At 34.2% G+C, this 25,533-nt stretch overlaps 1 protein-coding gene across 4 annotated transcripts in view; it reads left to right on the forward strand.

The window, feature by feature from the left end:
* The window catches only part of LMBRD2 (LMBR1 domain containing 2), a 52,341-nt gene extending 33,534 nt beyond the window's left edge, over positions 1-18,807 (forward strand). The window contains exons 12-18 of one of the 4 annotated variants that reach the window (XM_010853789.1): positions 3,085-3,190; positions 3,843-3,940; positions 6,976-7,079; positions 8,261-8,307; positions 9,333-9,438; positions 12,202-12,331; positions 15,595-18,807. In XM_010853789.1, coding sequence (XP_010852091.1) covers positions 3,085-3,190; positions 3,843-3,940; positions 6,976-7,079; positions 8,261-8,307; positions 9,333-9,438; positions 12,202-12,331; positions 15,595-15,625 — 622 coding nt within the window. In that variant the 3' untranslated portion in view covers positions 15,626-18,807. The other 3 variants (XM_010853787.1, XM_010853788.1, XM_010853790.1) reach the window with 3 other exon arrangements.
* Positions 18,808-25,533: the final 6,726 nt, after the last annotated feature.

The following is a 25,533-nucleotide window of genomic DNA, read 5'->3' on the forward strand; positions in this document are numbered from 1 at the left end:
CCCAATGGAGACATTTTATACTGCTGTTGTACAATATCAAAAGCAAAACTTTACACAGACACATTACTGTTAACTAGACCACAACAGACTTTATTAGTTCTCACTATTTTTTATACTTTATTCATTTGTGTGTGTGTGTATGTGTAGATTCCTGTAACCACCACCATAATCAAGATACAGAATATTATGTCACCCCAAAATAACTCCTCATATCACCTCTTTATATTCATACCCTCTCTTCATTGTCATAGCTTCCTGTTCTCCAGCTCCTTGTTTTGTAAGGTTCTCTTTTTATCTGGTCACAACTCTCCAGAAAGTAGGCATAGAAGGAACATGCCTCAGCATAATAAAGGCCATATATGACAAACTTACAGCAAACATTATCCTCAGTGGTAAACAACTGAAAGCATTTCCTCTAAACTCAGGAACAAGACAAGGGTGCCCACTTTTACCACTGTTATTCAACATAGTTTTGGAAGTCCTTGCCATCACAATCAGAGAAGAAAATGAAATAAAAGGAATCCAGATTGGAAAAGAAGTAAAACTCACTGTTTGCAAATGACATGATTCTCTACATAGAACACTCTAAAGATGCCACCAGAAAATTACTAGAGCTAATCAATGAATATAGTAAAATTGCAGGATATAGGATTAATACACAGAAATCCCTTGGATTCCTACATACTAACAATGAAAAATTATAAAAAGAAATTAAGAAAACAATCGCATTCAACACTGCAATACAAAGAATAAAATACTTAGGAATAAATTTACCTAAAGAGACAAAAGACTTGTATGCAGAAAACTATAAGACACTGATGAAGGACACCAAAGATGAACAAGTGGAGAGAGGTTGGCACAAAAATAGAAATATAGATCAAAGGAACAAGATAAAAAGTCCAGAGATAATTCTACACACCTGTGGGCACCTTATCTTTGACATAGGAGGCAAAAATACACAATGGAGAAAAGACAGTCCCTTCAACAAGTGGTGCTGGGAAAACTGGTCAGCTGCCTGTATAAGGATGAAATTAGAACATCTTCTAACATCATACACAAAAATAAACCTAAAATGAATTAAAGACCTAAATGTAAAACCAAAAACTATAAGACTTTTAGAGGAAAAGAGAGCACTCTGACATAAACCACAGCAAGACCCTCTGTGTTCTCCTAGAATAATGGAAATAAAAATAAACAAATACGACCTAATTAAACTTAAAAACTTTTGCACAATGAAGGAAGCTATAGACGAGGTGAAAAGACAACCCTCAGAATGGGCAAAATTAATAGCAAACAAAACAACTGACAAAAATTTAAGCTCCTAAGTATATAAGCAGCTCATGCAGCTCAACACCAGAAAAACAGCCTAGACTAAAAGTGGGCAGAAGACCTAAACAGACATTTCTCCAAAGATGACATACAGATGGCTAATAAACACATGATAAAATGCTCAACGAAGCTCAAAATTATTAGAGAAATGCAAATAAAAACTACAATGAGCTATCATCTGACTCCAGTCAGAATGGCTATCATCAAAAAGTCTACAAGTCACAAGTTGGAGAGGATGTGGAGAAAATGGAACCCTAGTACTGTTGGTGGGAATGTAAATTGATACAGCCACTATGGGGAACAGTATGCTGTGCTGCTGTACTTAGTTGCTCAGTCTTGTCCAACTCTTTGCCACCCCATGAACTATAGCCCACCAGGCTCCTCTGCCCATGGAATTTTCAGACAAGAATACTGGAGTGGGTTGCCATGCCCTCCTCCAGGGATCTTCCTAACCCAGGGATTGAACCCAAGTCTCCTGCATTGCAGGCAGATTCTTTACTGTCTGAGCCACCAGGGAAGCCCAAGAATACGGGAGTGGGTAGCCTATTCCTTCTCCAGGGGATCTTCCTGCCCCAGGAATCAAACCAGGGTCTCCTGCATTGCAGGAGGATTCTTTACCAGCTGAGCTACCAGGGAAGCCTGGAAAACAGTATAGCAATTCCTTTAAAATCTAGGAATGAAGCTATGATACAACCCAGCAAGTCTACTACTGGGCATATACTCTCAAAAAACCAGAATCGAAACAGACACATGTACCCCAGTGTTCATTGCAGCACTACTTAGAATACCTAAGACAAGGAAGCAACCTAGATGGCCACTCACAGATGAATGGATAAGGAAGTTGTGGTATATATACACAATGGAATATTACTCTGCTATAAAAAGAAATGCATTTGAGTCAGTTCTAATGAGGTGTATGAACCTAGAGCCTATTGTCCAGAGTGAAATAAGTCAGAAAAAGAGACAAATGTATATTAAAACATATACATGGAATCTAGAAAGATAGTACTGACAATCCTGTTTGCAGGGCAGCAAAGGAGACAGACATTTTGGACACAGTGGGGGAAGGAGAGTGTGGGATGATATGAGAGAAAAGCACTGAAACATACACATTACCAAATGTAAAATGATAGCCAGTGAGAAGTTGCTGCATAACACAGCCCAGCCCAGTGCTCTGTGACAACCTGGATGGGTGGGACGGGGAGGGATGTGGGAAAGAGGGGTCAAGAAGGAGGGGACATGTATGCCTAATATTGATTCATGCTGATATATGGCAAAAGCTGTCACAATATTGTAATTATCCTCTAATTAAAAAAACAAAATATAATAAAAAAAACTGAGCTCCAACAATTATTTATATCTGTAGTTGTCAGAGTTGACATAATGTGATACAACTTCAGATCTTTTATGTACTGAGTACAGTTTGCCTTGAGGATTGAGCTAAATTGCACAGAAGAGGCACATACAAAACCACTCTACAAATTGTTGGGATAAAGCAGTGGCAAACCTCACCAAAGGAGGCATCCTGAGGCTGGAGTTTTGTTTTGTAGGTGTTGATGTTTTTCAGGAAACTGTGGTAATAATAGAACTTTCAGAATGTCTTCCAAGTAAGGGCAGTTCATATTAAGAATTCATAATACAAATAGATGAGAATAATGGAATGATCTGAAACATTCTCAGTGTATTTCAAGATAACATAAAATGTGTATTGCTGCTTTATTCTTATATATTGTGTTTGTTTATGCTTTATTGCAGGTTATTTTGCCGTTTGACTCCTCCTTTATGTCTTAATTTCTTGGGTTTGACCCACATGGATTCATCCATCTCTCACCAAAATACACAGCCAACTGCTTATACATCTGTAAGTATGGTAAAAAAGAGTTCTTAGATTCATTATCTATATGGGATGCTATTAATTGTGAAATTTCTTTTTACTGCTAGCAAACAGATCTAATGCATCTATCTATTGCATTATTAGAATCTTTTAAAAAATTACTTGAACTTTCTTTTACACATTGTATATGTAGTTACTAATGACTGGGTAAAGGTGATATTGCTTTTGTTTTATTATAAACAAAATTTTTTGGTCCAGCTAAGCATATTCACAGACCTGACCTATAATAATATTAACCTTTATGTTTATAGTCTTAGTGTAATTGATGATTTTCAGTAATATTTATATAATATTAATTTCTTAGGAGAAAATAAGCCATATCAAGATATAATAGACACATAACATTGTATTATTTTAAGGTATACAACATAATTAGTATATGTATATATTGTGAATAGTTAGCACAGTAAGTTTAGTTAACATTCATCACCACACAGTCACAGGTTTTTTCCTCTTGTGATGAGGACTTAAAAATCAGGCTATTTAATGCTTCATTTCTACTTTTTTGAAAACTCCAAATTTATTGATATAGCTGGTTATGATAAACTTTCTAATGATGAAAAAGAATGAAATATATAGAGCTGTACTGATTTAACTAAATTTTTTTCTTGCTCCTTAGATTATGGGTTCCATGAAAGTTTTATCCTTTATTGCAGATGGGTTCTATATATATTATCCTATGTTGGTGGTAATTCTCTGCATTGCTACGTATTTTAGGTAAGAAACTTAACATTGCTTGTTTTTTCTTATATATATATATCCTGATCTGGATATCTTTCTCCTTAAAATTCTTTTAAATATTCACTGATTGGGTTTTAGTTGTTTGTTTTATTGTGGCTTTGGAAATGCTGGGGGTAGTTTAAAGAGATTGCTTGAGTGCTGGATCAGGGTCTCCCTCCAAAGATACTTTCAAGAAAAGAGAGTTATTCTAAGTATTTGGCCTACAAAGTGATAGGATTAATAACAGAATGTTAACTCTGAGTCCTGGCCTTTGGTCATGGCAGCCATTGTATCTTATAAAACACCTGCTTGCCCAGCTTCTATTTGGTAACATGTATTAGTCTTAGGGCTTTCCGCATAATAATTTTTGGGTTTCTGGGTGTTTCAGACCGTAATCAGCACAAAAGATCAGTTAAGGAGCAGTCATAATCAGACAGTACATGGAAAGTACATGGACTACTCTTTTTATCAGATCAGAAAAATTGGTAGAAGCTTGGCAGAGATCTGACTCAAGAGGAGTTAAAAGACAGGTGTCCTTGGCTTCTAGCACCTTGCCTTCCTTCTTCACTGCTTCAGTGCTCCATGACACACCAAAAATGCTACTTAAAAAAATTTTATTGATAATAAGTTTCATCCAACCACTTTTCATTTAAATCTTTCAGTATAATTAGTTATTACAAATAGTTTACAAATAGCATATATTATTATACTGATATTCTAACACTTGGATATTGAGTAAAAAGACAAATATTATTTGAAATAAATTCTCTGTTGAATTTTTTTAAAGCATCTATATTTTATCTTATCATAAGTAAAGGAGCCAAAGGATTATAATTTAATATAAAACTTAATATGAACTGGTGAAAATGAAAGTCGCTCAGTCGTGTCTCTTTGTGACCCCATAGACTGTAGCCCACCAGACTCCTCTGACCATGGAATTCTCCAGGCAGGAATACTGGAGTGGGTTGCCATTCCCTTCTTCAGGGGATCTTTCTGACCTGGGGATTGAACCTAGGATTCCTTCATTGCAGGCGAATTCTTTACCAGTTGAGCTATCAGGGAAGCCCATGAACTGATAAAACAATATAATATTTTCAGCTTTTTTCTGTAAGGTAGGAAAGACAGAGGTTTATATTTATTATGAAAATGATGTGTTAAAAATAAGAGACCAATCATCCTTTGGATGTCCAAAACTAAACTTTTTTTATGTGCTTATTCATTTATAAACTACAAATGGAACATTAAGAGCTTGTGATGTATAAATCTTATCTCCTCATCTTAGTGATTATCTTGGTAAGATTGGCATCTCTACTTAAGGTTAGCATCTTATTAGATTGACATATGCATCAAGGAATAGATGGATGGGATAGTGCCTTGTCAACTATAAAATTTTAATGTAAGGAATTGTGTCTAAAAGGAAAATTGTTTAACTTAAAAATATTTCTTTAAAAATGTTGTTTTATAATTAAGATAAACTTTGCTAGTTTTTTAAGGAGACAAACTCCTTAAAGTTTGTCTTTAAGGAAAAGAAAGGTCATATACCTTAATTATCAAATTATATTTTTATAATTTATATATATTATATGTGTAATATTATATATAATATAATATATATTTATATTTAAAACTATACTGTATTATAGGAATATTTGAAGAAATGCCTTGCAGGCATTTCAGCATTAACTTGACTTTATAGGTCAATTTTCTTTTGGAATGCTGCCGTAATAGTCTAATTCCTTTATTACTAGCACATAACCATACACAGAACTATTAATAATATTCAGACTTAACTGCCTAGAGCCTATAAAGCTGTTTGCTGACACTTTAGACAAAGCTACAACCTTTACAGAGACAATGATCTCATCCTGCAGTATAGTATTCCCACAGGTATATAAGGATGGTAGAGGAATATTTAAAGTCACAGAATTAGCATGACCATCCACCTGAAACCCCAATTTTACTCACTGGTAAGTCATACAAGCATTCCCTATATATTAAAACAAGCAGATAATTTATGAACTAGTCAGATTTTTACACATCACTGATGTGAAATGGGAGATCTTTACTTTTTCTTAATTGCTTCACTGTTTTCTCTTCTTCCTAACACACATGAATACACACACACACACATACATACACACTCCTCCCTTTCTTCTTCCTCTCTCTGCCTTGCTTCATGTATGGTGTTCAGAATTCTGCCATTAAAAGTACATTAGAAAAAAGTTTGAAAACTAAGGTAGTAAAAAGAACTTGGTCTTTGTTTTGTTTTAGATTTAAATCCTCAGCTCTAAAATTTATTGATTGGCCTTTAGCAAAGTATTTAACACCCTTTGTTTCTGTTTCCTTATCTATAAAGTAATATTTATCTCTTAGAGTTATAGTAAGAATTAAATAAGAATAACTGTAAACTATCTGATGCGTAATAGTAGTTTAACAGATATTAATCCTTCCTTCCTTATGTACCGTATTTTCAGAGTATTCCTGTCCTGCACAACAATGAGGTTTAAAGTAAAAACCAGATAAGATATAAATGATTGTCCCCAGTTAAGCTGTAATAATCAATTCTGAATTTATAGTAACACTGATTTAAATAGAATTGACTAGTTCTCCGGATTAACAAAACAGAACGTGAAAGTCAGCTTGCATGATTAAGACTTTCTAAGCCAAGAATATTCTGCACTTGTAAATACTGGTTGTGTATGTGTGTTAAAATTGCTGTTTGAATACCAGAAAAGAATAAATTGCTTTTGTATTATAGCTATTGCTTAGCATCCTGTTATAATAATCTTCTGAAAGTATGCTGTGGCCTGACTTAATTTGTGTCTGTAAGAAGTCGGGCTTTGGTGCATACCCTAGTCAGTGGAGCACTGGGCATTTAAGTTTCTTAGAAAGGGAAATAAGTACTTTTTGAAGAAAGACAAATGTAGCGCTGTAGAACTTGACATGATAACTAGAAATACAACAGAGGCTTCCAATTTAAACATTTACAGTATGAAATAATGCTTATCTTTTTGAAAATCTACTTTTATTAGCTTGGGAACTCGTTGTTTGAATCTACTTGGTTTCCAGCAGTTCATGGGAGATAATGATATGACATCAGACTTAGTTGATGAAGGGAAAGAATTAATTAGACGAGGTAAGATTTGTCTTTTAAAATAAATGAAGAGAAAGTACTGATTCAAAATACAAAATTAATGTTTGTATGATTTGAAACTTCTAATCTATCTTAAGACATTACAAATTAATGTGTTTTAGCTAAAATTCTATGGAAAGCCTTCACAACAAAAAAAATTTGAAAACATACATGGTTATTTCATCTGTCTTTAAGAAATTCTGTAGCAGAAATTGTTAATATGTCTGCAACTAAATAATACCCTTGTTTAGTATTGGAGTCATTTTCTTGTTTTCTTTGAAATAGATTTGTCAAATTGAATACAATATAAAACTCATTAAAGAATCACCATTAGTTTAATAATTTTTCATTCAAACCAAGGCTGGTTTTTAGAATGTAGTGATCATTAACAGCCTGTTAGAATGCATTGTGCTCTACTGGAGTCTAATCTCAAAACTGAGTGTATCAAATTTCTTGGTGTTCAAGTGATGGTAGAATAGGAAGGAAAAGAAGAACAAAACTTGAGTTTGGGGACATTGGTTTTTAGGCATTCTTCCTCCTTGAACATGGGGTTCTTTATGATCTTATTTAAACATAAACCCCAAATGTACTATGGCTCTAAAATACGCTAGTGTAGCCTTCACATGCTCTCACAGGAAGGTGGTGCCTAGTTAATGTAATAATTCTGCTGTTTGCATTAATCAGACTTCATCTGGAGTATCATATCCAGTCCTGGATAAGATTTTCAAGAGTAGGACTGATAAGTCAGAAAGAATTTAGAGGAGGGTAGGCAGAATGATGAGTGTGTCAGGTATATCTTATGGGAAAAAAGCACTGAGTATATAGCCAGAAGAGAGTAATGACAAAAAAAAATCTTATGCAGAAAAAAGTATGAATTTAATTTAGAAGACAAAAACGAAGAAAAAGAGAAGCTGCCTAGAAGCACATTTCAAGTCACCATGGGGAGAAGTTCTTCCTCACTGAAACTGTTTAGATAGAGCCTAAGAGCGATCTCCAGCAGAAGTTGGGAAGGTATTCTCTATGGAGTTAGGTGACCTCTCCGGTTCTTTCCAACAATAACCTATTACCTTTGACTTTGTAGTAATTTAAAGGAAATTGGTCATAGCCTGATACCTTTACTTCAGTTACTCTACATCTAATTAAACCATATTATACCAAATTTGAGACCACTTTTCTGTCTCTAGAGAAGAGAAAAAGGCAACGGCAAGAAGAAGGTGAAAATAGAAGAAGAGTAAGTATAGTACTTACTAACTTGCTATAACCTAAAGATTAATGGGAACTATCATAAGAATCTAAATTTTGGCTGAAAACAATGGGACAATGACATAGGATGTTTTTCTTTAGTCCTTTGTTTGCTAAGGCAAACTAACCTCCTTGAGAATTGAAAAGGCAAAAAGTGAGAAAAATCTAGTCATAGTCACTATAAATTTTCAGTACCCGAGTGTGTCCATACTGGAGAAGTGAAGACTCAGGAGACATAATAGTTGTCTTTGTGTATTTTAGTGTATGTCATGGAAAGGGAGACTTGTTCTTTATTTCGGAAGGCATAACTAGCACCAAAGAGTGGAATAGAGTTCACCTCTATGTGAAAACTTAGGGTTTACCAAAATTGGAACAGGATGATCAAACATAAATTTTTCACATCTTCTAATAAGAAAGCCAAATAGCATCTGGCATGACTATTTTAGAGTGAAACTCTGCACTGCATGGGTTCCTTTCAATTATAAGAATAATGAGTAAAATCCCAGTTAAGATTTTAGTGCAGTTAAGACACAATGCCACGTGAGTCATTACTTAATTATGTTTATCTACAACTTTAATTTTACTATCAAAAATGACTTTTTGGGTCTCTATGATTTGTAGAATCATATTTGGGTAGAATAAAATTTTATTAACATCTTATTAATTATTTTGAGTTTCATAATCCTTCCATGGTCAAGATAACCTTACTGTAGTTATAATATTATTTTGACATTTTAGATGGAAGTCAATAACTTAAAATAATCATAGCTAGTAAAAATGTCTATAAATGTCTTCAAGTTAAGTTTGATGACTATTAAAATCATTTAGAAATAAAGGAAATTATCTATCATTTCTAAAGGTACTGTGCTAATTATACTGATTATCTGACAAATTCCTGATGAAAAAGAATTAGATTATATTACTCTACATATATAATCTAATATATCAGTTATCACTGATGAATTATTTTCTGACTGTGTGTTCTCATGTTATATGTTCGTGATTCTTTTCTAGGAATGGAAAGAACGTTATGGACACAGTAGAGAAGATTCCACTAGAAACAGAAATGTTCATATTGACCCAAAAGAATCAAACTTCTCAGAAATGAGTACCAACCGATGTAAGTAGTTTATTATCTAGTTTTCTTAAGAAATTTTTTTTCTATGCTTGCTTGTCTTTATAGAATAATAAGTGAGGTTCTGCAGTGCCTTTCCTTTTTTCATCCCTCAGTATATGGGAGGAAGAGGAAAGTAAAATATGCAGCAGGTAGGAGAAGGAGACATCTGGGACATCAAATGAATAGTTGTCATTATACTATCTAAATAATAGTACTTATCTCAGGCATATTTTTGGCAGGTATCGGTTTCTATTAACCTAGATATTTTTCAGGCTATTTGGTCATTTTTATAATAAATTACCGACTGATTCTTATGTGTCAGGTACTTTCCCAGGAGTATGAAGAAGACAATTTCCATCTTTGGTTTGCCCTTAATTGAATGAGGAACTGATACCAGGAAGAAGACATTGGCCAGTGGATTGAGTCAGGAAGCCTCCCCATATTCTTGATTTTGTCATATGCTTTTGGGAGAGTGACAAGAGACCTATTTGTGTGCAGGATCCAGCACTGAGTAGAAGGGAGAGGAGAGATAGAGGGATGCTGAGAGAGTTTAAGGCTGCACACATGATGCTGAAGGACTCAGCTCAAGGGAGGAAAAGGAATTCTTCATTGGGAAAGGATTTCTGTTATAAAGAAATACTATTTAGGAATGAGTAGTACTTAGCCAGTTGAAGGGGGTTTTAGGCAGAACAAAGAATGTGCAACATGTGAGAACTTTTGGGGAAATGTAGATTTTCCTCTATGACTAGAACCTGAAGTATGAGAAGCTTGATGAGAGGAAAGGCTACAGAGATAGTTGGGAAACGTATTATCACACTTAGAAGTTTGGATTTTATCCCAAAGGTAAGATTTCAGTATGGAAAGAAGCATGCTCAGATTTTTGGTTTAGAAAGATGAATTTGACATCTATATAAAGTATTATTTCCAGGAAAGTGAGATACAACACAGTTTAGTGTCTGTTGTAGTAATGCAGTCAGAAAATGATGAGGGCCTTAATATACAATATTGGTTTTATGGAATAAAACAACACAACATTGTAAAGCCATTATCCTCCAATTAAAGATAAATGAAAAAAACAAAAAAATGATGAGGGCTTAAAATAAGCATCCTTGAGATAACCCTGGAGATAAAGAAGAGAGGATGTGTTTGGATGAGATTTAGCATAAAAGAAATAATAGAAAGCTGAAGTTTCAATTAAAGCTAGGAAATAGAGGGATAATTCTACAAAGATATTTGGAAGCTTATCTTGGATTTGGACTTAACAAAGTGCAGAGATCTGGAGGGTATAGGAGAATGGTTAAGAGGAAACACAAAACCTTGGGATGATGAATTAGAACCTGGCATGTGGGAGGCAACCAGTATTTGCTGAATGAATGAGATAAATAGTGGAGGGCAGAGTCCAAGATGACAACATAAGGTAAGAGAGAATTGGCTTGCCTTAAATTTTCAAAAAGAGCTGTGTCATGGTTTGTTTTGAAGCTGTTGAGCTGCTCAAAATAACACTGTGAAAATTTAGGTTTTTATGGAGAAAACATCATTCATATAGGGAAAGGAGAGTTAGTTTTTCTAGATCTGTGCTGACCAAGGTGGTAACCATTAGCCACATATGGCTGTTTAGCATTTGCAGGGTAGCTGGTGCCCCATATTGAAATGATAATATTTTGGATGTATTGGGTTAGATATGTGAAAATTAATTTCAACTATTTCTTTTTACTTTTTAAATGTATTTACTAGTAAAAAGTAAATACAGGGCTTGCAATTTATTTCTGTTGGACATTGCTTCCCTGAATTCTTGCCCTATGGAAAAAAGAGTTAGTCCTTTATTGCAGAGTTTGAGTTGATTGCATCTTAAAATCGTAGCCGAGAAATGAGATGTAGCAGCCCCTGGATTCACTATGAAACCAGCTGAAACTTATTTAATTGTGAACAGTTTCACTGTTACGATTGCTGTTGTTGTTCATTCTCTAAGTCGTGTCTGACTCTTTGTGAACCCATTCACTGCAGCATTGCCGGTGCTTCCCGGTTCTTCACTATCTCCCAGAGTGCGCTCAAACTCATGTCCATTGACTCAGTAATGCCATCCAACAATCTCATCATCTGTAGTCCCCTTATCCTGTTGCCCTCAATCTTTCCCAGCATCAGGGTCTTTTCCAATGAATCAGCTTTTTCAATCAGTACTGAAGGTTCGGCTTCAGCACCAGTCCTTCCAATGAATATTCAGGATTGATTTCCTTTAGGATTGATTGGTTTGATCTCCTTGCTGTCCAAGGAACTCTCAAGAGTCTTCTCCAACACCATAGTTCAAAAGCATCAATTCTTCAGCGCTCAGCCTTCTTTATAGCCCAACTTTCACATCCATACCTGACTACTAGAAAAACCATAGCTTTGACTATATGGACCTTTGTCAGAAAAATGATGTCTCTTCTTTTTAATATACTGCCTAGGTTTGTCATAGCTATTCTTCCAAGGAGCAAGCGTCTTTTAATTTTGTGGCTGCAGTCACCATCTGCGTTGAAGTTAAATACTAATTCTGTTGCTGTAGCTGCTTCTGAGCTTAGACTACATACAAGGGAGAACTCTTCTTTCTTATTTTCTATCATATTATTAATCATTTAATATAATTTTGAGATAACCGTGTAGTTATCCTTTCTTAATACTGTCTTCACAATGAAAATTCAGATCCTTTATAATCTTGACTTTCTGTGTGTCCGTAGACTGTGACCCATAAAGACAATAGAAAGTGGAATTTTTTTTCTTCTTTTGCAGCGACATCTAAATATACCAGGGCTAATAACAGGACTGAAAGGGACCGAATAGAACTTCTTCAAGATGCAGAACCTTTAGATTTTAATGCAGAAACGTTCACTGATGACCCTCTTGAATCTGAATCAGGAAGGTAAGTTCCAGGTTGTCCTTTTGGCTCCAGTATTCCTCTGAAAATTTGATAACATTCTGACTTGATGAGATAAACATAAGGCAAATATTCATCTTTATTGCTAATGTAAAACATATTAAGTGACGTTTGATACCTTTTAACACCTGCTAATCTTTTATATTTTAAAAATTATATCATCCAGTGGTAGTAGTTGAAATTAGTACTTTCATAAATTATTACCAGTAGTATAATAAATAACAAAGAATTGAAATAATTTGGTAGAGTCTTAACAATATTTATATTCCTATTCTGACAATTCTATTTATGAAAGCCATCATATTTGGCAATAGTTACATAGATATGACTGGGTGGCACTGTATTCTGAGCACTTTAACAACAGTAATTGTGTTTTATGACTGTAAGTCCAATTGGAATTGAATCTAGAGAGGCTCAGTAACTTACCCAGGATCACACAACTTTTAAGTAACAAAATCAGGCATTTAAACCCCAGGACTCTGGCTTCAGAGTCTGTGCTTTTAGCTGTTATACCAAGTAGAAACAAACAAAAGCAAAACATCATGGGCATGAAGATATTTGCTTTTAAATAGCAAGAGGAATATTCTGTTTATATTCAACAATACAGAGTAGTTATTAAATCCAAATTTCATGATGTGTTTTATATCTCTCTTTTCCTTTCTTTTTTACATCTCTCATCCTGCCATATGTGTCATATCATAGGCTGTAAAACAGTTGTTGGTTGATTTATAATTATAGGTAAATCTCTTTAGGATAATATCCTTGGAGAATAAGTTTCTGATTTCAGCTACTGAATAGATTTTACAGTTCTTAAAAATTATGTACCCACTTCCTTTTAATGTGTCCTTGTTTTTCTCTCCTTCTTTATTTTTGATGCCTCAGATCATTTCTTTATCCACCTTTCAGGTATCAGCCTGGTGGACGATACCTCTCAATGTCTCGCAGCAGAATATTTGATGATGTTTAAAGTCTATAGGAATTTATGGAGTAGCTAACCAAGATCAACAAACAAGTTCAGTCTTTATGAACATCTGTATGCTCTAGAATTAACTACTGAACTCCCAGTGAAAAGTGTCAGGATAAAAAAGGCACGAAAAATTAATCAGATCTTAGTGATAATGGCTTATTATTCATTGAATATCGTCTTTATTTCTAATAGGATTTGTTTCATACCATTCCTGAAATGTCTGTCTTAGAAGTACAGTTACAATGGAAGGATTTAATTCATGATAAAGATCAGTATATGTTGAAAACATGTAGTTCAGTTTGTTTCAGATTAATTTTTTCAGGAAAACTTGTTTTAAAGGTTCAAGGAAGCCATAGTTACAACTGACTAATATTATAGTTTTATTATTGTGATTTACATATTCTTTCTAAAAAATATGTTGATCCTTTATTTCCCAAAGAGATGGAGACCTCAATAATAACCATATTTACAAAACCCATGTCTTAAAACAAGGCTTACTTACCAGACATAACTGAATGTAGAAAGCCCTTTTTCAACACTGTATGCAAATTAGTTAGGTTTTTGCATGTGTATTTAAGACTATACTTCAACTAGTGTTTGTATCTTCAGCATGTGTGCTTTAATCAGGTGGTGAATTATTCTTTCAGTCTTTGGTAGTAACTGGAAGTTGTCGTATGCTTTTGGTATTGCTTTGTAAAAGATTTTTATTTCAGAGAGGAGTGTTCACCTTTACCATTTAGCATAGTGATTTAAGTGTTGATCATTCCATTCAAGGAGAGTCATAATTTTTAATGGTAAATAGTGAGGTTTTGGTGGCTCAGATGGTAAAGCGTCTGCCTACAATGCGAGAGACCCGGGTTTGATCCCTGGATCGGAAACATCCCCCTGGAGAAGGAAATGGCAACCCACTCCAGTACTCTTGCCTGGAGAATCCCATGGATGGAGGAGCCTGGTGGGCTACAGTCCGTGGGGTCGCAAAGAGTCGGACACGACTGAGCGACTTCCCCTTAACAGCCAAAGAGTCCCACAAAATTCTCTACTGTTAAAAGGTGCCTGTTTATTCCTTTTGAAAAAGAATATCTGGTTATTCAAAGATAAAAAGTGAGTCCATTTACTGTTACTACTCACACTTAAATTGTGATTTATAGAAAACTACTTTAGAGTGGAGATATGTAAGAACTTGTTGCTTAAACATGTTATCATTTTAAATTGAGTTTTTAAAATTTTGTTTAAGCCAAAGTTAGGTATTACATTTTAAATCACCAGTGTTTTATGCACAGTGACTATAGTTCAGCACAACATTTTGCAAAAAGAGTTGTTTATGTCCCTGAAATATTTGCAACTCTTTGAGAATCCATACCATGGATTCACCCAGTGGTGACTGGGCCGCCCCATGGCCATCTTAGTTTCACCTGTTATCCTTTCGGTAGTGCTCATTTTCACTCTTAAGTATTCCAGTTTGAGGATGAATTATATAGTCACCTGACAATTTGATTATATGTTTCTTGAAGGTCATTTTTCCCTGAATCATAATTTTAAATGTTTTATTTCCCTCTTTTCTTAGTGTTATCACATAAATACGTTAGAAGCCACAGTTTTAGGCAGATACTGATAGTGTATCATCCTAATTATCTCATTTTCTTAAATTTTTATGATTTTTTTTAAGATTAGACCCCCTAAAAAAAAAATAAAAATTAAAAAAAAAATAAAAAAAAAAGATTAGACCCCCTTTAAAATAATTCAGTCAATAGATTTTCCTCTCAATCAAAATTATATAGACTACTCATTTAAGAAGACACACACACAGCCTTTTATTGTGAAGCGTGGTCAGAGAGCAATAGGCCAGGAGCAGAAATAATTTAACACTGTAATTTCATGACTGACCATTGAAACCTTGGGCAAATCATGTAACCTTTCTGTGCCTCAGTTTCTTCATTTTCAAAATGAAGAGGATACTTGCTATTTACCTACTGATCTACCTCACAAAGCAGTTGTGAGGGTATTGAGTTGATGTTTATATAGTGGCGTTTAAAAAGACAAAATAAGTTGTTAGCTATGCTGGTTTTCCACACAAGTGGTATTTGAAGATATTAGATAGGAAGCAGATCACCCCAGAAAGTGGTCCAGTTTCTTATTATTACAGAGAAGCTTACAAGTTCCCAAAGCAAAAACTCTTTCTGGAATAAGTAATCAAAATCCTGTGAAAATAATATTGTTTTATTATTTAGTCTTTGAGTTTACTTTGGAATATGTTCCTTAAGTATAATGTTGTTTCTCATAGGTTTTATCATGAAACTCAGATGCTATTGTAGAAGCAGAAAAAGAGAAGAAATGATCCAGTTACTTTTATAATTTATAATACTCTAAGATATATTGATAGAAATATGTAAAAGATGTACTACTTTATTATTAATTTTTAAAATGATTATAATAATTGGAGTGTATGTAATACTTCTATAAAACAGTATAGATCCCCTTTATGACTTTTGAGTTATTTCCAAAATAATTTTGGTTGTTTAAGTGATCCAGAGTATTCAATTGTTTAGGCAGAATTTGTTACAGGATTTCATATATGATCATATAGGAACATTACCTAGCTGGGTAATTTTGTGTTTAGAAGTTAATTATTTAATCCCTGAAGTCTTAAGAGTTTATTGCTGGGGAACTAAGTTAATATTTGTTAAGCAACTTTGTAAAAACTGTAATATGAACAAAAGTTTTCTGTTTTGAGAATATTACTAAAATGACATCTACTGCAAAACATTACTACTAAATTCATATACTTTACATGCAAAGTATATTTCTTGAAGAATTACTTCTGACAATTACCTTTTGAGTGTTTCTTATATTGTAATAGATTCCTATTTAAACTTTCTAAATTATTTTTCTAAATAATTATTAGAATATTCAGTAAGCCATTGCAGAAAATAACAATAAGTAATCTATTAATTTCATGGATCTGTAAGTTGCTATTAACTTTTGTTATTACATCAATAATTTGTTATTATTAGAACATTTAAAAAATCATTATTAAAATAAGACTAATTATTAGAATTTGTTCTCTTTCCAAATGAACAGGGGCTTGGGAATAATTTCCTTATACTAGAGGCCCTCATTTCACAAGAGTCATAAGAACTAAATAACTTTCAAGGGTTTTCAGTTTATAAAGAATAGATCAGAGGATTGGACAATCAAAATTTTTTAAAATATTGCTGCCAATTTGTTTTTGGACACTACTATTTGATTAGATTATCAGTTCTTACATGTGTGCTGGTTGTATACTCAAATGAAATTAAATGTGGATAGGCAAGTCAATGTGTGTTTTTTTAAGTATATTTTAGAATATTAATGAAAGAATTCATTGATATACAACAGCAAACCTCATTTTTGTATATGTGTAGTAGATTTAGAGAATGTTCTTGATTTTTATGTAGATTACTGTTTTAAAGGAAAAATAAACTCTCCATAATTTTAATTCACACTGTTCAGTAATGTGAGTTTTATATTTGTGATTTGTGTGGGCCATGCCTGAAAATCACAAGGATAAATATATTTGCACTAAGAGGCAGAACATATCCCTGAGAAATCTTAACGTACTTGAATTTCCAAAGTGTAATGGATTGTATTTATTAAATCCTAAATGTTAATAAGTCAATGGATCGAGACTTTTATCTTTCCTTTCTTTTCTCCCTTTCTCCTTTCATTCCTTTTATACCTTCTTTCCTCTCTGAAGCCTGTCTTTATAGTATAGCTTATAATGAGCTGACATGTTTTTCTTCCGTTTGTTTGGTGTATACGGTTGTTTTTGATGGTCAGTACACTCAAAAGGTAGTAGTTCTGACTACAGATCCCACTACTTGAATAGCAGTATTGCACTTAAAGTAGTACAACAGATTTTGCTAGACAACTAAGCAACATCTGGGTATAAATATGAGGCGTGCTAGCTCACTGTGTTGTCTTTCTCGCCACTAAGTAGGACACTTCAGTAAAATGAAATATTCTCAGTGTAGATGTTTTAGCATAAAATTATATTTCTAAAACCAGTGATTATTAAAAACAAGCAAACAAACTCCAAACATTAAAAACCTTGAGACCTCATTTTATGAAAAGGAATTTATAAATAACATACATCGTTGTCAAAGTTTTCATTAGAAGAGGTTGAAACAATGTAAGAGTGTTACAGGGAGCCTTCTGAAATATTAATTCCCTTTGTGTGGGTTACTTCTTTTCAATTCAGTGACTTATTTTTCTGCTCAGAGACCTGGAAGACTAGGCAGTGTTATTCCCTTTACTAACTCCTGGAGACCAGGTCCTGTGAGCCGTCTCTACCATCAGAGCAGCTATTAGCCCTGCCCCATCCCCAGTCCTATTGCAGTGGGAACATACCACACCCCTAATTCCTTTATGTTCAGCTTGGTTTTCCTAACATTTTATATCCATTGTGGTAGATTGAAGCCTCACCACAATTTTAAATTTGTTAATGAAACAAGAATAATGGCATGTTCCTCTTCTCATCGATATCCTAAAAGACTTTTGTTTTTAACACACTCCCTGGAGAGAATTAACCTTTTTTTCTATGAAAATCTTTTCTTTTGTGATTATCCTGATCTCACATCATTTTGCAAAAGGAGATTTTTACTGTACTTAGTGCGAAAGAGTAGAAAGAATGATTTACTGTGGCAGACATGTATATAAAGTCATAATTTGTTAATCTGACTGTACAACACCATTTTGAGTTGGTATTATTGACACAAATCTTATCAGTCTAGTCATTTAGAGCTGTATTTCTCAAAAGAATGCTGGCTAGCATCTTCCCTACTTAGTACACCAAATTGTAGGGGAGAGACTATGTATTTTTTTTTTTTTAAGCAATCCAATGGATTTGTTTTTGTCCATATTTTGTAAACAACTTGAAGAACTTTTCTCATTTCGCAGATAGAGAACATGTGGACCTGTCTTTTAAATAATTGTAATCTAATATATATATTTATAAATTATAGCATTGGAAAAAGAGCTCTAATAATGATGTTGTTACTTCCTGGTATTTAATTTTTATAAAATGTTTTTGTAAATAACTAATTGTAGTATTGCTTTTAAGTAGTTTTAAAATCTTTCTAAAATAAGTTCTGCCCAGGACTTATTTCCTATTCGAAAGTTCAGTAGTCTAGTATGAGTTTGAAATATTCCTGCATCTCTTCAGTATCTTTTTGTATATACCAGTACTCAAGCAAAGTATACCAAAAGCCTAAGTTCTGTGTTGCATTAATAACGTACTTGTTATTTATCTTATTCAGTGGATTAGGTGAAGTAGAGAGTAAGTCTTTTCAAATGTGCATCTGATCATAAATTTCAAAATGTTTATTATGTTCATTTTTGGTGCATGATGCCAAATTTATCTTTAATCAGCCACTACTACCTGGTTGTTGTTCAGTTGCTATTAATAAGTTGTGTCTGACTTTTTGCAACCCCATGGACTGTAGCCTACCAGGCTCCTCTGTCCATGGAGTCCTCCAGGTAAGAATACTACCTGCTATGTAATGGCAAATGTTTCCCTTTCTGATCAATGGGTTGTAGATATAACTATTTTTCTCTGCAGATTCTCACTAAATATGTATTTGAAAAAAACCTGCAAAGTGCTACCTGTAATTAAGTTAGCATCTTTGGCCTTATCTATGCATAATGTTCTCTCAATTTGGTTTTGACAGACTCATGGACTTGGAATTGCTTTGTAGTATTTTAACTTATTGTAATGTAATGAATTTTTTGAGATGTTTATTTGATTAGCTGTTAAAATGTAGGAAATTATGTAGCTTTGCATGAAATAAAGTACATTTCTACAAGTTACTAAGAACTTTGCTGGTCATTTATGTGTTTTCCTTCAACCATCTTTGAGATTATACTCTTTTTAGTAAACTAAGGCTTTTTTTGTTCCTTTCAAATTATTAACAGGTACCACAAAAGAAATGTTTTAAGATAAATAACTAAATACCTATACTTTAGGCTCCACCTTACTTCCTTCAGTGAAGTTGAAAACAGGAAAATCAATGAAACCAAATACTGAGTGTTTGAAAAGATCAATAAAATTGATGAAACCCTAGCCAGGCTGACAAAGGAAATAGAGAGTTGCTTTCCCATATACCAAAAATAACAATGGAAATTTGAGATTAAAAACAACATCATTTACATCCGTCCTAGTTAATACAGTAAGAAGAAAAGGAAATAAAAGATATGCAGTTTTGGAAGTAAGAAATAAAACTTTGTCTGCAGATCATATGATCATCTATGTAGCAATCTAAAAGAACTGGCTAAAAAAATGAAAACAAAAAACAACAACAACAAAAAAACCTAGAATGAGTAAATGATTATAGCAAGTTTGCAGGATATAAGGCTAATATAAAAAAGTAAGTCCTTTTCCCTTTTACCAGCAATGGAAGAGTAGAATTCCAAATTAAAGATAATACCATTTACATTAGCATCCCCTAAAATGAAATACTTAGGTATAAATTTAATAAAATATATCTAAGATCTATATGAAGAAAACTACAAACCATTGATGAAAGAAATCAAAGAACAGAATAAATAGAGATTCCATAATGAGCAGGAAGGCAGGAAGACCCATTATTTCCAGGATGTCACTTCTTCCCAAACTGACCTATTGATTCAATGTAATCCCAGTTAAAGCCCCAATAAGTTATTTTATGGATATTGACAAACTGATTCTAAAGTTTATATGGAGAGGCAAAAGACCCAGAAGAGTCAACACAAACTGAAGGAGAACAAAGTTGGAGTACTGACACTAGCCAATTTCAAGACTTACAATAAAGCTACAATTATCAAGACATTGTGAGATTGATGAAAGAATAGACAAGTAGAAAATGAAACAGAACAGAGAGCAGAAATACACCCACATAAATATAGTCAATTGATCTTTGACAAAAGAACGAAGCAATTCAGTGGAGAAAGGAGTCTAACGAATGATGCTGGGACACTGGACATCCAAATGCAAAAATAATGTAGACACTAACTTTACACCTTTTACAAAAATTAACTCAAAATAGTTCATAAACCTAAAGCACAAAACTTCTGGAAGATAACACAGGGGGAAACATAGGTAAACATGGGCTTGGCAGACAATATATATATCACACAAAAATGTGTGTATATATATATGTACCCAGAGATGTACAGGAATCGAATTATTCATATAATTTCAACCATAGATAATTCAGTCAACAGAATAGGTTTATTTATTCAACATGATGGATATGTGCATAAATAAGTGGAAGTGATTAATTATTAATACAACTATGTAACAACATGGATGAAACAAAGATATTGTGGATCCAAACAAGTCAGACATGAAAAAATATAGTATGATTCTGCTTATATGAAGTTCAAAAAAAGATTAAATTGTAGAGTTAAAAAATGAATGCTTTGTAGTAAGATCATAAAGTGAAAAACAAGACATTACCATACATATCAGGCTATTGCTTACCTTTAAAGAGAAGGAAGGGATTAGTGACTATGATCAGCACAAGAGAAACTTCTGGATTGCTACCTGTGTTCCCTTTCTTGGGTGGTGGTTTTACAGGTGTCCACTTGGTAATGAATTGCTAAACAGTACATGTATCTGGTCCCATCACTTCATGGGAAATAGATGGGGAAGCAGTGGAAACAGTGTCAGACTTTATTTTTTTGGGCTCCAAAATCACTGCAGATGATGATTGCAGCCATGAAATTAAAAGATGCTTACTCCTTGGAAGGAAACTTATGACCAACCTAGATAGCATATTAAAAAGCAGAGACATTGCTTTGCCAACAAAGGTCCATCTAGTCAAGGCTATGATTTTTCCAGTGGTCATGTATGGATGTGAGAGTTGGACTGTGAAGAAAGCTGAGCGCCAAAGAATTGATGCTTTTAAACTGTGGTGTTGGAGAAAACTCTTGAGAGTCCCTTAGACTGCAAGATGGTCCAACCAGTCCATCCTAAAGGAGATCAGTCCTGGGTGTTCATTGGAAGGACTGATGCTAAAGCTGAGACTCCAATACTTTGGCCACTTCATGCAAAGAGTTGACTCATTGGAAAGGACCCTGATGCTGGGAGGGATTGGGGGCAGGAGGAGAAGGGAACGACAGAGGATAAGATGGCTGGATGACATCACCGACTCGATGGACACGAGTTTGAGTGAACTCTGGAGTTGGTGATGGACAAGGAGGCCTGGCGTGCTGCGATTCATGGGGTCGCAAAGAGTCGGACACGACTGAGAGACTGAACTGAACTGAACATACTTTTATGTGTGCTTTGCTATGTATACATCTTCTTTTATAATGAAGTTTAAAAATATAGAGATTTAAATCACATAGCTTAAAAATTGAAACTGGAAGAAACTGTTATAGTGTTCCAAGGTCATGATAATATTCAGGAGGAGTAAAGATGTTGCTTTAAGCTAGATTTTCAATTGAGGATACATGCTACAGTCTTCTTTGGTAATCATTAAAAGAACAGAAATAGGATATAGCAACAAATAAAGGAAAAATTAAGTGACAAAAATTTTTAACTTAAAACAGGAAAAGAACAGAAACTACCTAAGACTAGAACTTTTTGTTTAGAAATGCATACCTAGTTGAGAAAACTATAAGTAAAGTCATGGGAAGTGATTTAATGTAGAAATCAGAGTATGCTTCTGATAGGGATGGACATTCAAAGGTATCACTCAAAACCCTCTGGGTTACTATGGGCAATGTTTTGTTCCTTATATGTGGGCATTTTGTACAAGCATTTTTCTATTTATACTTACCTGCTATACATTTGGGGGCTTCCCTGGTGGCTCAGACAGTAAAGTGTCTTCCTGTAATGCAGGAGACCTGGGTTCGATTCCTGGGTTGGGAAGATCCCCTGGAGAAGGAAATGGCAATCCACTCCAGCACTCTTGCCTGGAAAATCCCATGGACGGAGGAGCCTGATAGGCTATAGTCCATGGGGTCGCAAAGAGTCGGACATGACTGAGCGACTTCACTTCACTATACATTTATATTTTATGCACTTTTTTGAATATGTCTGTATTTCAAACTGTAGAAGTTCTGAAAAATCTGTAAATCACATTAATAATCGAAAGAGTAAAATCACATCTCAAATAGTTGCATAAAATACTTTGATATAATCAACACATATTAAAGTTACATTTTTTAAAAAGCATTTTTCTGATAATGTATATCTGCATGCATACATAGAGACATGTATATGTGTAAGAACCTAAAACTACTGCAAAACAGTCTTGAGAAAGCTGGAGGAATTTTGCTCCCTGACTTCAGACTGTGCTACAAAGTTACAGTAATGAAAACAGTATGGTACTGGCATAAAAGCAGAAATAGATCAGTGGAAAAGACTATTTAGCGCAGAGATAAACCCATGCACTTATGGTCAATCTCTGACAAAGGAGGCAAGAATATACAGTGGAGAAAAGACCGTCCCTTCAATAACTAGTGCTGGGAAAACTGGGAAGCTACATGTAAAAGAATGAAATTGTAATTTTTTCTAACACCATATATAAAAATAAACTCAAAAAGTATTGAAGACCTAAATGGATGACTGGAAACCATAAAACTCCAAGAAGAAATCATAGGAAGAACATTCTTTGGCATAAATTGTAGCAATATTTTTTTGATATGTCTCCTAAAGCAAAGGAAATAAAAGCAAAAATGAATAAATGGGACCTAATTAAACTTAAAAGCTTTTGCACAGCAAAGGAAACCATAAACAAAAAGACAGCCTACAGTTTGGGAGAAAATATTTGCAAATGATGCTATTAAATACCAACAAGGGGTTAATATCCACAGGTCATACAACTCAACATGAAAAAAAAAAAAAAAGCAAAACCCAAACAACTCAATTAAACAATGAGCAGAACACCTGAGTAGACATTTTCCCAAAGATGATATATAGATGGCCAACAGGCTCATGAAAAGATGTTCAACATTGTTAATTACAATGAGATATCACCTCACACTTAGAATGGCTATCATCAAAAAGAACACAAGTAACAAGTATTGGCTAGGATGTGGAGAAAAGGGAACACTTTTAACATTGTTGGTACATAAATTTATGCAGCAATTGTGGAAAACAATGGAGGTTTCTCAAAAACTAAAAATGGAACTACCATATGACCCAACAATTCCACTCCTGGGAATTTGAAACAATACACACACCCCAGTGTTCATAGCAGCCTTATTTACAATTGCCAAGATATGGAAGCAACCTAAGAGTCCATCAACAGATGAATGGATAAAGACGATATTCTATATACATACAACAGAATACTACTCAGCCATTCAAAAGAATGAAATTTTGTCATTTGCAACAGCATGGATAGTCTTGGAGGATATTATGGTAAGTGAAATAAGTCAGGCAAAGACAAATAATGTATGATATCTTTTACATTTGGAATCTAAAAAAGAACAAAGTAGTGAATGTAACGACAACAAGCAAATAAAAAACCAGACTCATAGAAAACAGACTAGTGTTTACCAGTGGGGAGAGGAAAAGAGGGAGGGGCAATATAAAAGTAGGGGATGAAGAGGTACAAACCATTATGTAGAAAATAAGCTACAAGGATACATTGTACAATACAGAAAATATAGCCCATATTTTATAATAACTATAAATGGAGTATAACTTAAAAATTGTGAATCACTATTTTATACTTTATATTTTATATATTTTATATGATGTGCATATGGCACATCAACTGTATTTCAGTTAAAAAATAATAAATGAAAAACAACTGAAAAACATTTTTTCTGATAAAAGAATATATATATATAGACATACATATGTATAAATGAATGCAAAATTACTGCAGATGTCATCCTTTATGCTATAATCTTTACCTTTAAGACCCAGAGAAAGCCAAGAATACCTACCATCACCACTTCTATTAACATTGTATGTTCCATAATCATAAGAAGAGAAAAATAAAAGGCCTAAGAATGAGAAGGTTTTATTTACTCTGACATGATTATGTATGTGGAAGATCCAAAAATACACAAATTATTAGAATTGATAAGAAAGTGGTATCTCTTAATACGGTGTTTGGGGCCCCTGAACCCTGGTTAGTTCAGAGACTCCCCAGTAAACCCAATCCTTAGACTCATATTTATTTAAAAAAGGGAGATGGTGAGTGAGATGGCTTACAGTGCTCATTAGTGTGAGGATTATAATCAAATAATGGAAATACCAAGCAAAATGCTGCCCCACAGAAGATTCTTGTTATTTAAGAAACACCAAGTATCTGCATGGGTAAGTTGATCCTCTTCCTCCAGGTCCTTATCTGGAAGTCATTTCTGAGGGAACACCCCTGCTTAACTTTTCTTCTTAGCACTTAGCACTATCTAACATACTGTGCTTGGTTGCTCCACCATGTCTGACTCTGCGATCCCATGGACTGCAGCCCTCCAGGCTCCTCTGTCCATGGGGTTCTCCAGGCAAGAATACTGGAGTGGGTTGCCATGCTCTCCAGGGTATCTTCTCAACACAGGGATTAAACCCAGGTCTCCCTCATTTACTGTCTGAGTCCCTAGGGAAGGGGATTCTGCCTGGCCAAATTCTGAAAACCATCAGAACTTAGCACTATCTAACATACTATGCTATTTCTCACCTCTTTCCTCAGACATAAGCTCCAAAAGGAATCATTTTTGTTTACAGAACCACTTGTGCCTGACCCATAATAGATACTCAATTTGTATTGAATCAGTCGATTAATTTACTCAGTTTCCATCCTGCCCTGATCTGAGCTAATGCATGATATTAGGTACTGGGGATTGTTCAATGGGCTATCAATAGGAGGAGCCTTGTGACATCTTTTAAACCTCACAACATCTTTGTCTTTTCCCTGTGGAGGGAGTGAGGGCTGGAGATTAGATATGTGTGAGTATTAGAATTAGTAAGAAAGGAGAGAGGGCCAGAAAAGGGGGCATGGGAATACCAAAGGAAGACTCCTGGTATTCTGAGTTGGCATTTTGGGCCAGTGCTGCTCAGAGTGTCACTTGCCCACTTTGAAGAGGGACTTATCAGTGTGATTTTTGTAGAAACTCTTCAGCCCTGGATTTGTAGGCAGGGTTTCTCAAAACTATCCCACATGTTACTTTAAATGTTTTTTAAAACTTAATGAAAGCCTCCCAACTGATTTATATGAAATCGATAGTAGCATACAGACAGAATCAT

The sequence above is a fragment of the Bison bison genome, unplaced genomic scaffold, assembly GCF_000754665.1.
Source record: "Bison bison bison isolate TAMUID 2011002044 unplaced genomic scaffold, Bison_UMD1.0 scf7180017864331, whole genome shotgun sequence".
In the NCBI taxonomy this organism is placed as follows: domain Eukaryota; kingdom Metazoa; phylum Chordata; class Mammalia; order Artiodactyla; family Bovidae; genus Bison; species Bison bison.